Consider the following 15,000-nt stretch of genomic DNA (forward strand, 5'->3'; position numbering starts at 1 on the left):
AGGACGAGGAGGAGGAGGAGGACGAGGACGAGGAGGACGAGGACGAGAAGGAGAAGGAGGAGGACGAGGAGGAGGACGAGGACGAGGAGGGGGAGGAGCTTGTGCACATTATTGTACCATATAATACCATAATATCTAATATCAGTTTGCCTTTAACTATGCCGTTTGGCCATCGTCAAGATCAGCTGTTCACCTACAGATAGGTCACCGACGACGTGGTCATTTTACAGATATTTTTAATATTTTATCCGATAAAAATGTCTTTGTGAAGAACGGAATTAGGGGGAGCTTTCTCTATTTCTCTTCTATTTTTAATGGGGTTTGGGGTTTACAGGAGAGAGAGAGAGAGAGAGAGAGAGAGAGAGAGAGAGAGAGAGAGAGAGAGAGAGAGAGAGTGAGATATGGGGGAGGGAAGAGAACAAAAACTTAAATGGAAAATGCAACAAAAATTAGACAACGATTCTATTCACCTCATCAGCTACAGCAGCATTGAGCAAAGCCCAGTTTTCAGCGGCCCTGATGCCGGCACGCGTTGCCTTCCCCTCAAGTCCCGAAGTAAGCCCCGCCCACAGGTCTGGGCGCCATGCCAAGCGGCTGTGCAGGAGGCGTGTCGTGTTGAGGCGGACAGCAAGAAGTGCCTCTTTGTGGCGAACGTCGGGGGTGGTGTGCGAGATGAAGGCGCGGAAAGCGGTGCTGTTGGGGTACAGGGCTGTCAGGCTGTATGTATCTGCAGAAAGAGAAAGTTGCAAGATCAGAGGAGACACACATGAAACTAATTGCACCCATTTCCGTGAACGTGACCCAATCGAAACGGGTGTAATACCACGCGGCATTCTGTGAGCTATCTTAACCACGAGTTATCTAGTTGTAGTTTGCTTTGCTGACTTCACGTCATGTCGGAAAAAAAGATTAACATAAACTATGATAAATACTCCCAAAAACTCGAACTTCGAGTCAATCATAACGACCACAAATTTAGAAATATAGTATTCAGCATACGCCGTGATAAAAACTCCCCACATGTCGGAAATTAGAATTAATACAAGGTACAAGATGGGGCTCATGCCATAACCTACCGGAGCCCATGACAGCGCTGATCTCGGCCATCTGCTTGTCAGAGTCTAGGGTGAGGTCGGAGCGGAAGGTCTCCACACCGTCCATTCTGTTCAACAGTCTCAGCTTGGATGGGCTGCTGCTCACAACATCACCCACAAACTGGATATTGTTCATGGGGCTAAACATCTGTGGACGGAGTAAGGATTGACAATACAGGTAGGTGTTTTGACCCCCCCCCCATCCCCACCCCAAAGAAAAGCAAAAACAAAAAACAAAAAACAGAAAAACACCCCCCCTCAAAAAACAACAACAACAAAAAACAAAACCAAAAAACCCAACAAGAACAACAACAACAGCCCAAAACAATCAACGCAATTCAATTCACTTAAGAAGCGTTCTGCCATGATCCTATCTGCCAGAGTCAGCCCAGGCTGAGAAGAATACAACGTCCAAGTAGAAAGACGGGACATTCTGGGGAAAAATCTCCCCAAAAGAAACGGAACTAGTGGCATTTATGTTTGACTTAGACGGAATACCTTGTATGACTTTAGGCTACAATTTTTCCAAGGGGTTCTCTGTCCGAGGGGAGGTTTATGGGTTTTCCGGTGCAGCCTTCTCTTTTTATTAGGTGGGTTTTTGTTTTCACGTTCTTTATCTGTTATTACTATTAACGGCAAAAATAAGGTTTAATCTCGCTTACTACCCATAACCCACATGTTACAAGTGGAAACTAAATAGAAAAAAAGAGTAGAACACCTGTTTTTAAGGAAACCCACCTCACCTGTAAAAGTATTTATTCTCACAGAAGCAGCATAGACAGGTAGCTCACTTTCCGGGCAAAAATGTATCAAATGAAAACTATTACCTGCAGACTGATTTGTTTCTTGATTTTGTTAATCTCAGCAAGCATTGCAAGGTTCTTGGTCTGTCTGCTGGCGGTCAGGTAGCTGGTATCCAGGCCAGCGGTCATGCGCTCGTCAGAACTGCCCAGGTGCGAGTTCATCTTGACGTCAATGTTGGTATACGGGTGACTCAGGCCCAGCTCCACGCTGTAGTTGAAGTTGCTGTAGTAGTCAGAGATGTCCTGTACCTTTGAGGTCAGAGTCAAAGTCTTGCGGGCGTCGCTGGAGTAGGAGACGTCGGTCTTGGAGTCCAGGATAATGCGGCCGTTCTTCAGCATGAGTTCTCCGTCCACACGGATTTCCTGTGATTAACGAAATAAGATCAACAAATGAAATCTAATTAAAAAAAAAAAAGTTGATTCCCGTAGAAAATGTTATGGATTTCTTCGGCTTACATACAGGCGAACGTACAAGAATACATACGTGCATTAATTCATCTACGTAAAATAATAAACAATATTAAACCAATACTGGCAATATGTTACGTTGTATTATTTTTAAAAATGTCATTGCTAGTGGTTGCTTTGAGCTAGAGATATGATGTGCAGCTCACTTAGAGGGTTTAAATATCAGACTGATACAGTTGTATTTTTCTTAACCAAGATATTATGTCGAACTGAAACGCATGAAAACAGATAGATCTATGTCTCTAAGAGTTCTTGATATAAAAATACCATATAATACTCGTATAAATGTCTCCGTTGACTTACAAACTGAAGAGTAATAAAAAGCACTTTGAGAAAAAGAGAGAAGTCATTGATTTGTTTGTTTGTTAGTTTGGGTAAGGAGCGCATCAACACAAGAATGGTAAATAGCGTTTGGAAAAAGAAAGACAGACAGACAGACAGAAACAACATAGGGAAAGTAAAAAGGTAAGACCTACCGTTAGCACCCTCTAACCACCCCTAAAAATTACGTTTCATCCAGACGGCTCTAAAGAATATTATTATTGGCAAGCGTGCTAGACCTAGGACGTACATCTTTTATTGAGCAAAGGCGGTTCGGTGTAAATAAATGGACAAGTCAGTATGACTTACTTTTTTGATGGATGGCATGCTCAGAGTGACGTCACCACGGAGAGATTTTCCTCTGGTCATCTTGGCCTTGAGGCCAACCTGTTTGGTGTCATCGCGTCCTGCGTCCCAGTTGAATGTGGCGTCAGCGGTTTTAGCTGCTGGGCTGTCACTGGAAGAAAATCAGCCCCCGAGTTAGCGTGAGAGGGTAGTTTTTGTTTATGGTACACTTTTCAAGTGAGTGTCATCGGTGTTGCAAGCATTCCACTTAAGTCTGCTTGGGAAGCCCTACTCTTTACACCTGAGACCAAAAAAATCTAGTTTGTGTGATGTTGTTCCTGTCAGGAATCATGGAAAGGAAAAAAAAGTGTAAGCCCTGGCCATAGCATTAAACTGCAGTTTGGTGATGTTGAAAGGTGAATTTTTGATAGGGTTTTGGGAAGGTGTAAACATTGAAAAATCTCATAATTTTAAATCTTGTTGATGCTTCCAACAGCGACGGTATTCTTTTTGTGTTACGTAAATGAAGGAGAGTGGATGACGTGGTATTTAGAGAGGCTTTACCTTATATCTTTTTTTCAAAACATTTATTTCATGTCATTGTTTTTTGTTATAATATTAATAATAATAATAATAATAATAATAATAATAATAATAATAATAATAATAATAATAATAGAATTTGTATAGCGCATATCCCCGCTCAACTGCAGGCTCTATGCGCTTTACACTATATTATTACCCCAGCAGACCACAGGACACTCCGAAACATTCTCAGCTTCCCGGGAAGCATACAGTGCAAGCAGCTGATTAAGCGCTCAAACACTAACAAACTGACACGATCTTTCGCTGTCTATAGCCGGGTACCCATTCCCACCTGGGTGAAGTGAGGAAAATTCGTGTAAAGTGCCTTTCCCAAGGACACAACGTCGGGCCCCTGACGGGATTCGAACTCACGACCTTACGGTTGCGAGTCCGAGAGACTGACCACTAGGCCACCGACGCCACTTGTTATTTAAAAAATATTGTTCAAGCCAATATCATTGGGACAAAAGAATTATGTCTCCCGAGTTATTACGGCGGGTTTTCTCCCCTTTTCTTAGCCTAAAATATATATACTACACTTTGCTTTAGATTGATTTGGTTTATTCTTTCACACAATAATATGTTCTTTAGATGTGGTAGAACTCTACCTAATAAGGAGAAATAAATGCTTCTTTTTGCTTTTGTTTCTGAAGGATACCTCACAGATCCGGCCCATTCCAACGTTCTGGAGGGAAGTCCCAGTTTAAGGCTGGCCTCTGAGATGGCTTTGCTGCGACGGCTGCTGTCGGCCATAGTCAAGTCGTAGGACACCTGGTCCTCATCGCCAGAGTCCCAGTAGAACTTTCCAGTGCTGGTCAGTTTGGCGTCGGACAGCGTCTGAGTGTTAGACACGCCCATCTTGCGGGAAGCATGCTCTACGCTGATGTCCATGGACCTGTCGGTGAGGTAGGAGTCAGATTTGTCGTTCATCACAGCCACCACACGGACGTTGCTGTTCAGCTCATCTCTGCGGGAAGACAGTGAAAGAGTTGATGTTATCCAACGGCGGTATAAATTTGACTATATGTTATCTTTAAATCTTTTACTCCCAGATCGGCACAATCTAAATGATTTTAGAGGCTGACTTTGTCACCATTGTCTGCTAAAACTAATCCTGGGATCGTGATATAAATCATCCCAACTTGGATAAAACAATTTCTCCCACGAGAGTCAAAATACGTAGGAAAAGCACATAACCGTTCATTTTCGGCAAAATATGTGATAACAGCGCCTTGGTGTGAATAATTCTTGCAAAAAGTCTACATATGTTTCTCACATTGTTTTTGTTTTGAAAAATCAACACAATAAATAAAAATGATGTTTTAGAGTTCGAAGTTTTGTCTAGACAATTATGTCATGGTATCCAGTAGAAGCAGACTTTGAAAAGCGTTCTTTACCTGTTCCAGTTTGCCATAAGGTCAGCCTCCATCTTTCCGTACTGGCTGAAGCCGCTAGCGGTGTACTGCATAGCCCATGGCTGGGTAAAGGTCACGGTAGCTTCGCGTTTGTCACTGTTAATGTACTCTCCACTCATGTCCAGGAGTTGGGCACCGTTCATGTTGACGGCCAGTTTGCCTTCATAACCCTCCGACTTGGTCGTTTTTTCAGTCTGTACGGACAGGCTACGCACGGCGGTGAATGGAGTGGACATGCTGATGTCAGCGGTCGTCAGATCCTCATACCAGCCATCTTGGTGTCGGAAAACAACATCGGTTTGGATCTGGAGACGAAAGACGGAGTGTGTTGAATGTGATTCGTTACAGGACAACCTCTTTTTCTTATTTTGCCAAATACTTATGAAGGCTTTGATCGGAGAGCTAATTTGGCAGTCTCTTCTTTACACAATCATTTGGTTGTTAGAGGACTTTTAACACAATATATTTGTTGGGATCTGATTAAATAAAGAAGGGGGGGTTATAGTGTAGAAAGTGCTTAAAAAGTAATTTGTCTTTCATTTTGAAACATACACATTTTAAAATGAAATGTTAAAGCATTGATACTCTGAAAAATCATTCAAAAGTCCATATTATTATATACTCCAAAGCTGGATTTATCTCTCCATGAGAAAAGTTTGTGCTGCTATAAAGGCAATATAGACAGTAGATAAAAGAAAATATATCCATCCTAGTCGATTTAAAAGATGATATATGGAAAAGTTCAATAATATACTTCTTGGCTTTTAAACAGAATGTTATTAGATCAAACTAGTGGAAACCTGTGGAATTGTATGTACCTGGTGTCCGTCAGTCCACCCGGCGATAGCGTTCATCTTCTTCTCTCCGGAAGCATCAGAGTTCTTCATTTCGAATTTGAGGTCGTCCATGCCAGCCATTGAACTCTTCATGGATGCACTCACGCTCATGTCGTAGGGGCTCTGGTAGTCAAGAGAGGCTTGGGCGTTGACGTTGTCGGTGAGAGGTGAGGCCAGGAACCCAGTGGTCTTGAAGTTTGTGAGCTGACCTTCGTGAGTCAAAACCAGCTCCACGTCACGGAAGTCTGAGTATGGGGTTGAGACCTTTGTGAAAACCCTCATGGGCTCCACGGAGTAGTCCAGGCCGGAGCTCATTGTGTACTGAGTACGTCCTTCAATCTTGAGGGAGCTGGAGGTTTCGTACTTGTTGTAAGAGCTGTCGTAGGCGGCTGAACCCTGGATGCTGCTGTAGCCGTAGATGGGAGTCTTGAGGGTAACACTGGCGTCAAAGGATGGGTAGATGGTGGACTGCAGCTCAGCGCTCACCAGCTTGCGTCCGTTCTCATAGGTCAAAGAGGCAGAGCCGTCTACGCTGGAGGAGTCGATTTTGTGTTCGTAGTCGACTTTTGTGAATTCGAATCCTGCAATAGGCGTCTTCACCTCAAGAGAGCCGTCGAGCTTGTTGGCAGAGAACAGGTTCAGTTTTCCGTTGGCGTTGAAGGCTTTGTTGTAGCCATATGTGAGGCCACTGGTAACTGCGTAGCTTGGGGCATTCAGGTCAGCGGTAGCCATGGCACGAACGTTCCTGATCTCGTAGAAAGGAGTGTTGATAATTACAAGGAGGTCGTAGTTTGGAGAGTAGGTCAGTTTGACATTGCTCTCAAGTGTCTGTCCATTGCCGTACTGCAGAGAGGATGAAGCGCTCATGCTGGTGGACCTGTCTTCATACTTAACCTCAGCCTTGGTGGTTTCCAGTCCAGAGAAAGGTGTGCTCAGCTCAGCAGAAGCGGTAACACGGCGCCACATGTACCTGTAGAAGTTTAATTTGCCGCTTATGTCCTTGCTGTCAGCGTAAGTCATCTTGCCTTCAAAGTTGAACCTCTGGGTATTTCCGATATGGCGGAAGTTCATGCCGATGTTTCTGTAGCCGTTCAGTGGTGTCTTCAAGTCAATGTAGCCCGTCACGTCATCAGAAGAATCGAAACCTCCATTCAAAGTGAGAGTGCGCCCCACGCCCAGGTTCACGTTGCTCTCCAGTCTGTATCTTGGTCCGGTTGTGTCCAACAGATAGATTACGGACATGTCTTCGTAGCTCCTGAACGGAGTCTGGACATTGACTTTTACCTCAGAGTTAGGGTAGTACACGACCTCTGTGGTACTCTTGATCACCTGGTTGGCTCCGTACATGAGGATGCTTGTAGAGGAGGCTTGTCTCCTGTTGTTCTTCTCTGTGTACTCATATCTGGTCAGCTCGTATCCGCTGAAAGGCGTCTTGAGTTCGGCAATGACACGCACGCTGTTAAGTTTGAACCCAAATTTGCCAGATATGTCTTTGTTGTCCATGTATGTAATTCTTCCCTCTGAGTTGAAGTTTCTGAGTTCGCCGGAGTGCTGGAAGCTGAGTCCAATATCGCTGAAACCCCTCACAGGCGTGGCGATAGTAAGGGATCCTGACATATCCGATCTCACGTCCATAGCTCCATTTACAACAAAGATGTTGCCGTTTCCTGCATTGACCTTTCCAGAGACGGAAGCAGTTGGCCAGTTGTTGACGAGAGAAGCAGATGCCATCATGTCCTCATACCTGTAGAAAGGTGTCTTCAGTGTGATGCTCAGGTCAGGGTTCGGGGACATGGTAGCCTTCATCTCATACGTAATTTTCTGCGAGTTTCCGTACTCAAGCGTCTGGTAGTACACAAAGCTGTCTGGTCCGCTCTCGTGTCTGTACTCGTACTTGGTGAATTCGTAGCCTTGAATTGGAGTTCTGACTTCAAGAGTTGTTTCAATGCGTCTGAGCAGGTACATGTAGAAGTCCAGTTTGGCAGAGTAACGGTTTCCGTCCCTCAGGGTAATATCACCGCTGCTGTGGAAGCGCTCGGTGTTACCAGAGTGCTTGAAAGACATTCCAACATTTTGGTATCCCCGGATGGGTGTCTTCACGCTGACTGATCCAGTGATTTCGTCCTTGATCTTGAAGGTACTAATGACCGTAGACTTGTCACCGTTGAGATCGCCAGTCACTGTTACGCTGAAGTTATCAATTTCGCCCTCTTTGTGAACGTTGAGAGATCCGCGGCTAGCGCCAAATTGGGTTGTCCTGTAAATGAGAGTACCCTGGCTGTCAAACACATCACCTCGGTTGGTCAAGGTAGATTCCACGGACATCATGTTGTCGGAACCTAACATGCCTGTTGCTTTGGTGTTGCTGTTGAGGTAATCACCGTTATGGTCGACTGTGAACTCCAAACTTGGTGTCATAGCGCTCTTGAAGTTTATGATTGTTTTAAGGGCTCGGAGCTGGAAGGAGTTGGTGATCTTGGCATATACCATGTCTGCGCCATTGTGAACGGCCTTGCCTTCCATGTTCAGGTCACTGAGGTCGCCGGTCTTGCTGAATCGGAAATTGCCGTCGCCGAATCCGCCAATAGCGCTGCTCATCTCACCACGTGTAGCGATGCTCCTCCTGTAGGTATCGTATTCGTGGTTAAAGGTCATCTTAGATGTTCCCAGGAGCTCTCGTGGTGAGTTCATTTCACTGGACAGTCTGATTGCTCGAATACCGTCTGCGGCAAATTCAATCTGGCAGTTAACGTTCTTGTTGTCCATATAGTCAAGAGAGGCTTGGGCGTTGAAGTCATTGATTTCACCACGGTGGGTCAACTTCATTCCTACATTGCGGTAGTCTCTGAACGGTGTTTTCAGCTGCACTGTTCCGTCAAATCCGCCGAGAGTCTTCAGAGCACCGTCCATGCTGATAGCTTGTCCGTTCAAGGAGGCGCTGGTGCTCATGGTCATGTCGCTCATAGAACCTCTCTTTGTCACAGAAACAGCAGCCTCGTCGTTAGCATACTTTCCCTTGACCTGAATGCTGAAGTTTTCGAGGTCTCCTGACTTGGTGTAACTGACACTGCCCTGTCCAAATCGGCCAATTGTGGTGGTCAATTTTGCTCCTCCGGTTAAAGCCATCGTATACTCGTCGTAGTCGTGTTCTACACTCAATTTAGCTGACTGTATTTCCCTGAAGGGAGTGGCCATCTCAGTGTTGAATCGGATTCTGCGCAGGCCATCAGAAGACATTTCCATTTTTCCATTGATGTTTTGGTTATCCATGTAGTTCAAGTTGGATTCGGTTCTGAAATTGTATACGTCTCCAGTGTGGGAAAGAGTAGCACCAATGTTTCTGAACTTGTTGAAAGGAGTTGCAATGCGAACAGTGCCTTCAATTCCGCCAAGGAGTTTCCAGGAGCCGTTCAAACTGACATCTCTTCTGTTGTAGCTGGCAGTTCCGCTGAAGGACATGTCTTCCAGCTCCCCGGTTCGGCGGAAGGTAGCTCTGGCAACGTTTCTTGGTCCAGCAAGTTTGTATTTGATCATGCCATTGCCACTGACGTCTGGCTGTCTATGGTCAAAGGCAAAGATGGTGTCAATGTCGTAGCGACGGCCATAGTTGAGGGACATCTTGTTGGTGAAACTGTTGATGTCACCGTTGTGATCAACGCTGAGCTTGAAGTTGTCACTGTATGGGGTATTGACACTGACGGTTGACTTCAGTGTGGAGGCACTCATCCTGTGGTTGAAGTTGGCTTGGGACCTGTCTCCATTGAGACGGAATGTGGCACCACCTCTCATGTTGTTGGAGTTGCCTTTCTTGTTCATGGAAAGTTCAACGCTCTCAAGTCCGGGGATAGGGCTGTTGAAGGTGAATGTGCCGGTGGTAGCGTATCCGCTGTTGAAACTTGCGTCTGCTGAAACACTCTTGCCGGCAACGTTTACCTCCCCGTGGCTGCTGAAAGCATCCATGTCGCCTTGGTGTCTAAGCAGCACCTTGTTTGACTCATAGCCGTAGAAGGGAGTCTTCAAAATCACAGTACCCTCGATAACAGAAGTCCAGTCCATGTTCACATCGCCTTCAATCTTCTTGTCAGGCTGGTAACGCACTTCTCCGTGGGACATCACACTAGATGGAGACTGGTTGTGCTGGAAGGCTACTCCCAGGTTGTCATACTCAGGGAAAGGAGTGCTGAGTGTGGCCTCAAATGCGTAGGGCATCTCAAGGGTGTAAGAGCTGTCGAGGCGATAGGTCTGGCGGGGATAATACTCAGCAGACACCGATGATTGTCTGGAGCGTCCTTTCATCTGGCTGGAGGTTGACAGCTCAATGTATGGGTACTCTGGGAAGGGAGTACTCACACGCAGATTTCCCTTCAAACCATCATCAGCATATTGCCAGTTGACAGATCCCTGGAGTTTACCAATAACTGGAACCATTTCAAAGTCAGCGGATCCGTCAAAACGTGTCATCATCCCTGTGAGTGTGAGGCCAGTATCCAAAGTCTGCATTTCGCGGAATGGAGTTCTCATCTTCAGTCTCAGCATTTTCTTCATGTCATTGCAGGCCATTCTGCTTTCCATGTCAATGTTTTTACGGACTCCATAGTCGAGATTCATGTGTGATACAATCTCTCCTCTTTCGTTCTTATTGGAGGCCTTCAAGACAATGTTGCGGTACTCTCTGAAAGGTGTGACAACTTTAACATCAACATTTGCGTTATCCCAGGAGGCAATGTTCAATGAACCTTCCATCACAGCCTTAGATCTCGGGGCCCAGCTCAGCTCAGCCGCTGCTGTCATTGGGTAGGAGCTGAATTTGCTGTTCATCTTGCCATCGATGTCTTCGGTGAACGGGGACACTATTCCAAACTTAAAATCAAACTCAGAGGGACGGAAATTGCCTTTCACGGAGGAAGAAGCCCTTATCTTCCCATCATGCTTGTAGGCAGCATTGTTCATGATAAGACCGTTTCCATGTTTGTGGCTGAGGGCCAAGTCAATGTTCCTGAGAGATCTCCATGGGCTCTGCATCTTGAAGTCAGCATTCATAACACCAGCATTCTGAAGGTCGTGAGAGGCGTCCACATCTACAAGCAGTCGATTCTTTCCCCACTCAGAGGTCATGGTTGACTTAATGTCTTTCTCACTGCTCCTGTGTTTCCAGGTTGACTTGACTTTGGCGGTGGGCATAGTTAGCAGAAGGTCTCCGGTGTTTCTGATTTGCCAACCATTCCTGTTATGATCCATATTCACGTCGTAGCCGTAAGACTTCCCGTTGTGGATAAGGGCAGCGTTGGACACAAGTCGTCCTGCGCTGTCGGCGTGAGCTAGGTGGAACGTCACGTCCTCGGCATTCTTCAGAGTGGATTTCAATGAAACGGTTCCCTTGATGTTGCGGTTGTACCAATCTCCAAGATTTTGGCCTTCGATGCTCAGTTTTCCATTTTCCTTGTCCCATCTTCCTTTCATGGTAGTTTTCAGAGTTGGATACAGGGAATGATCAATATCGACAGAGATAACTCGGAATCCTTTGAATGGCGTTTTGGTTTCTGTGGTAATCAGCAGGTTGCTGAGGGAGACGGGTCTTTTCACAGTGAGGCTAGATATCACCTGGTTTCCCTTTCCAGCCCATGAGAACTTGCCGCTGAGATCGTGTTGACTGTCGTCATTGCCATATTTGAAAGCTGTCATGATGTCTTCGTAGTTCTTGAAGGGAGAGTTGAAAATGAGGCTTCCTCCCACACTCATTGATTTCTTAGTAGACTTCATGTATCCAGAGCCATCAACGACAACTTTCTGGCTTTTGTCTCCGTCAGCGTCCCAAGCAGCTTCCATTCTGCCATTGAACTTGCTATTTTGCTTTCCTCCATCCATGAGTAGAGTCATCCGTCTTGTGGGGTAGAACAGCTCAACTTCAACCTTTGCGCTAGGGGCCTTTGTAATCATGGCGTTGGTTTTGAGCCCGTAGATCTCTTTGCCTCGCTGGACTTCTCCCGAGACCTCGAAGTTTCTTGGGTCAAGTTTGGTAGATCCAGACACAGTGACTGGTTTCATTCCGCTCAACAAGAACTTTGTGGAGAACTGGTGTGCTTTTCCCTTGGGGGTCTTGTAAAGCGTTGTGATTGTGTGCTTCATTCCAGAATTGCTTCTCAGATTCAGGGTATGGGTGTACTGTTTGGCAGACTTCTGGTCAACTCCAGTGGTCAAGGTATATGCTGAGCCCGGCCAGGCAACAACTGCTTTGCCGTTGATCTTTGACAGTTTTGAGCTTTTGTCTCTGACGATCAGCTCGGCGCTCAGGTCTTTGCCTTTTCCTCCGTAGTTGAGTACGACGTTGGAGTCGATCATCTTGGGTGTGTGCTGATGTTTGTGCACCAAACTCACATCTACTCCCTGTGTAGAAGATAGAGAGCACGTAGGGGCATTAAAAGTTGACTGAATTCATTCCACTTTACAATTTTATTTTAACTGTTTACCAAGCACAAAATTCAGAATTTCATGAACAAGTTCAGAAATGTTTTTGACTACCAAGCACCACGTTTTTCACCACGTGCTGATTGACTATTTTTTAGCACTACAAAAAAATATTTTTGAAAAGAAAAAGTACCGCTATCTGCTGCGAGTTGTGGTGTTTAGGATTATAACAAGTTCATTGATATCAATTCCTTTACGTATCTTTCTTTCTCCTTGGACGTTAAAGGTCATCATCAGTCCATGATGGAGGAAATATTACGTTATTATACTTTAGACAAACAGCAAAATGTATGACAGTCTGGTCCAGCATGTTCTAATTATGTTTTGATATCGATAATGGTAGTCTGGGACGTACCTTGGCTGGGGCCAGTGCGTTCATTTTAAATGTGAGGATTGCGTTCTTCCAGGTGGCCAGTTTCCTGTTCAGGGAGGTTGACCAGAAAAGCCTCTTAGTCTTGTCCTTGGGGTTGGGTCCATACTTGAGCTCTACTTCAGCCTCACTGTGCTTCTTCTTATGATCCAAGTCGACGTTCAGGTCCAGGTTGTACTCGGGGTTCTTTGCAATGTCCAGGTTGCTAAAACAAAAAGTAATAAGCAAAACAAAACTTGAGCAAGTCCATAAAAAAGAAAGTTTACCAAAAGCTTACGATTTTAAAAAAAATAGATTAAAAAAAAAAATTCCAATTAGAGATATTAACTGTTTGTTTCTTTTGATCAGTAGATGTAGCTCAACGAGAATACATTTCTAAAAAGTCAGAATTGAATTAAGGGCTGACTACAGAGTCTCTTTCCTCTTGAATACCGGTCTGTTGCCAATATGAGGGTCAAAGTGTCCGACTTTTAATCACCGTGTGTACATCACTGAGAGATAAATTTAAACAAACTTTAATGAAAACAAGTCATTGATTGTTATCTATCGGCCCAAGAATCCCTTAAAAACGTCTCTGCTTCAGAGTTGAAACAAAAAAGGCAAAATAAAAAACTAAGTAGGACTAGAAGTCTTTTTTTCACTTTCAATTCAAAACTGACCTCTTGATGGTGTACTTCTTGTAGGCCTTGGTGCTCCTGTCATTGAACTTTCCACCGAACGTGATCTTATTCTTTGCCACTCTGGGGATGGTGTATCCCAGGACGGTCTTGGTGGACAAGAGACCGGAGTCCTTGATGAAGGTGAAACTGTCCAGTTTGCCAGAGGCCACCGATGACTTCAGGATAACATCGATGTCGTAGCGGACACCTCGTTTCTTGGCGTTCTTCACCAGGGCAACTAGTCAGAAGGAGGGAATGAACCAGGTTAGTTGAAGAACAACGTAAGGGAGCTGAGATTGTTGAAAAGAAAAGAAATGTAGGAATCGGAAGCAAATGTAGGCACAGAAAGAAAGATATAATGAGACCTTTAACCTACCCCCCCCCCCCCCCCGGTAAACAAAAACAACAAAAAAGAAGTAGGGTCACATAACGATAGAACAAGCAAGAAAAAAATGATAATTACAAGGAAAGAAAAAAAAAGCAACTCTAGATAGTAGACTATCCAATGTCTATTTTAGAATAGTTGAAAAGCGCATAGTGTGTGCTGCAGTTTGTGGATATGCGCAGTATAAAACGGAAATATTATTGCTATTGTTGTTCTTGTTATTATTATTATTATTATTATTATTATTATTATAATTATTATTATTATTATTATTATTATTATTATTATTATTATTATTATTAATGTTGTTATTATTATTATTATTATTATTATTATTATATTATCATTATTATCGTTATTATTGTTATCATTATTATCGTTATTATTGTTATCATTATTATTGTTGTTATTACTATTTTTGGTGTTATCGTTATTTGTGAACTTTCTAAAGCACTGAAGAGGGGAAAAACGTCATTTTATACTTATTAATATATTGGACATAAAATATAACTGAAACGAACAGGCTTGGGAACAGACAAACAATAATCCTTACGTTTCATGTTGGCGGGCTTCTTGAGGAGGCGGTAGACGTCCAGGGTGCCGTCCATCTTCAAAGACTTATCCTCCCTGTAGTCAGCTGATCCTTGCATGGACAACATCTGTTTGGTGGGCGTGTTCACCTTGAGCATGCTCTTCAGGGTGGCGATCATCGACTTCTTGCCCATGACAGAGAACTGGTTGCTGGCTTCGAGGGTGTATTTGCTCTTTCCATCTGGGCTGAAGCTGGCGCTAATACTCTTTTCCTTCTTAGTGTTGGTCAGGGTGGCTGTGAAGGACAGGTATAGAAAGAGAAGGGTTGGCAGGGGGGGGGGGGTGTTGTTTAACATTGGTCATTGGCTATTGTCTTGGTTTAAAGCCATTTTCAACAGTGTATGATTATTATTTCAATGTAGTGTAAAGTACATAGAGCTTGCTGTCATCATATCCAAATGCGATATACAAATGCTATATGTTTCTTAAAGTTTATAAAGAGGCAGTACCTCTGAATGCAATGAGCACCTTTCATCTTTATTGGACCGAATCAAATGGGGGAGAGAAGCCAAACAAAACACAAATAAACAACTCGTTAACACCTCGTCAAGGATTCGTTCCAGGGCCATCTAGATCTACCCCGTAGTCCAGTATAATACCAACTACGCTACAGGTTCGCATACTTTTTAAAAACTTTTATTATTATCATACTTAAAAAAATATCTTATTTTATTTTTAGAATTATTTCTGTGTTCCAATATGCCACAGGTTTTTTTTCTGGTC

General features: G+C 44.2%; 1 protein-coding gene across 1 annotated transcript in view; it reads right to left on the reverse strand.

The window, feature by feature from the left end:
- LOC106011799 overlaps nucleotides 1-14,396 on the reverse strand; it is a 19,614-nt gene extending 5,218 nt beyond the window's left edge. Inside the window, exons 1-10 of the mRNA XM_013082714.2 lie at nucleotides 14,240-14,396; nucleotides 13,302-13,539; nucleotides 12,628-12,847; nucleotides 5,790-12,239; nucleotides 4,954-5,276; nucleotides 4,215-4,523; nucleotides 2,996-3,143; nucleotides 1,922-2,260; nucleotides 1,077-1,242; nucleotides 471-727 (exon numbers count right to left, since the gene is read on the reverse strand). Of these exons, the coding sequence (XP_012938168.2) occupies nucleotides 471-727; nucleotides 1,077-1,242; nucleotides 1,922-2,260; nucleotides 2,996-3,143; nucleotides 4,215-4,523; nucleotides 4,954-5,276; nucleotides 5,790-12,239; nucleotides 12,628-12,847; nucleotides 13,302-13,539; nucleotides 14,240-14,396 (8,607 nt within the window). The remainder of the gene's footprint in view (nucleotides 1-470; nucleotides 728-1,076; nucleotides 1,243-1,921; nucleotides 2,261-2,995; nucleotides 3,144-4,214; nucleotides 4,524-4,953; nucleotides 5,277-5,789; nucleotides 12,240-12,627; nucleotides 12,848-13,301; nucleotides 13,540-14,239) is intronic.
- Nucleotides 14,397-15,000: the final 604 nt, after the last annotated feature.

This window comes from Aplysia californica, unplaced genomic scaffold (genome assembly GCF_000002075.1).
Source record: "Aplysia californica isolate F4 #8 unplaced genomic scaffold, AplCal3.0 scaffold00190, whole genome shotgun sequence".
Lineage (NCBI taxonomy): Eukaryota > Metazoa > Mollusca > Gastropoda > Aplysiida > Aplysiidae > Aplysia > Aplysia californica.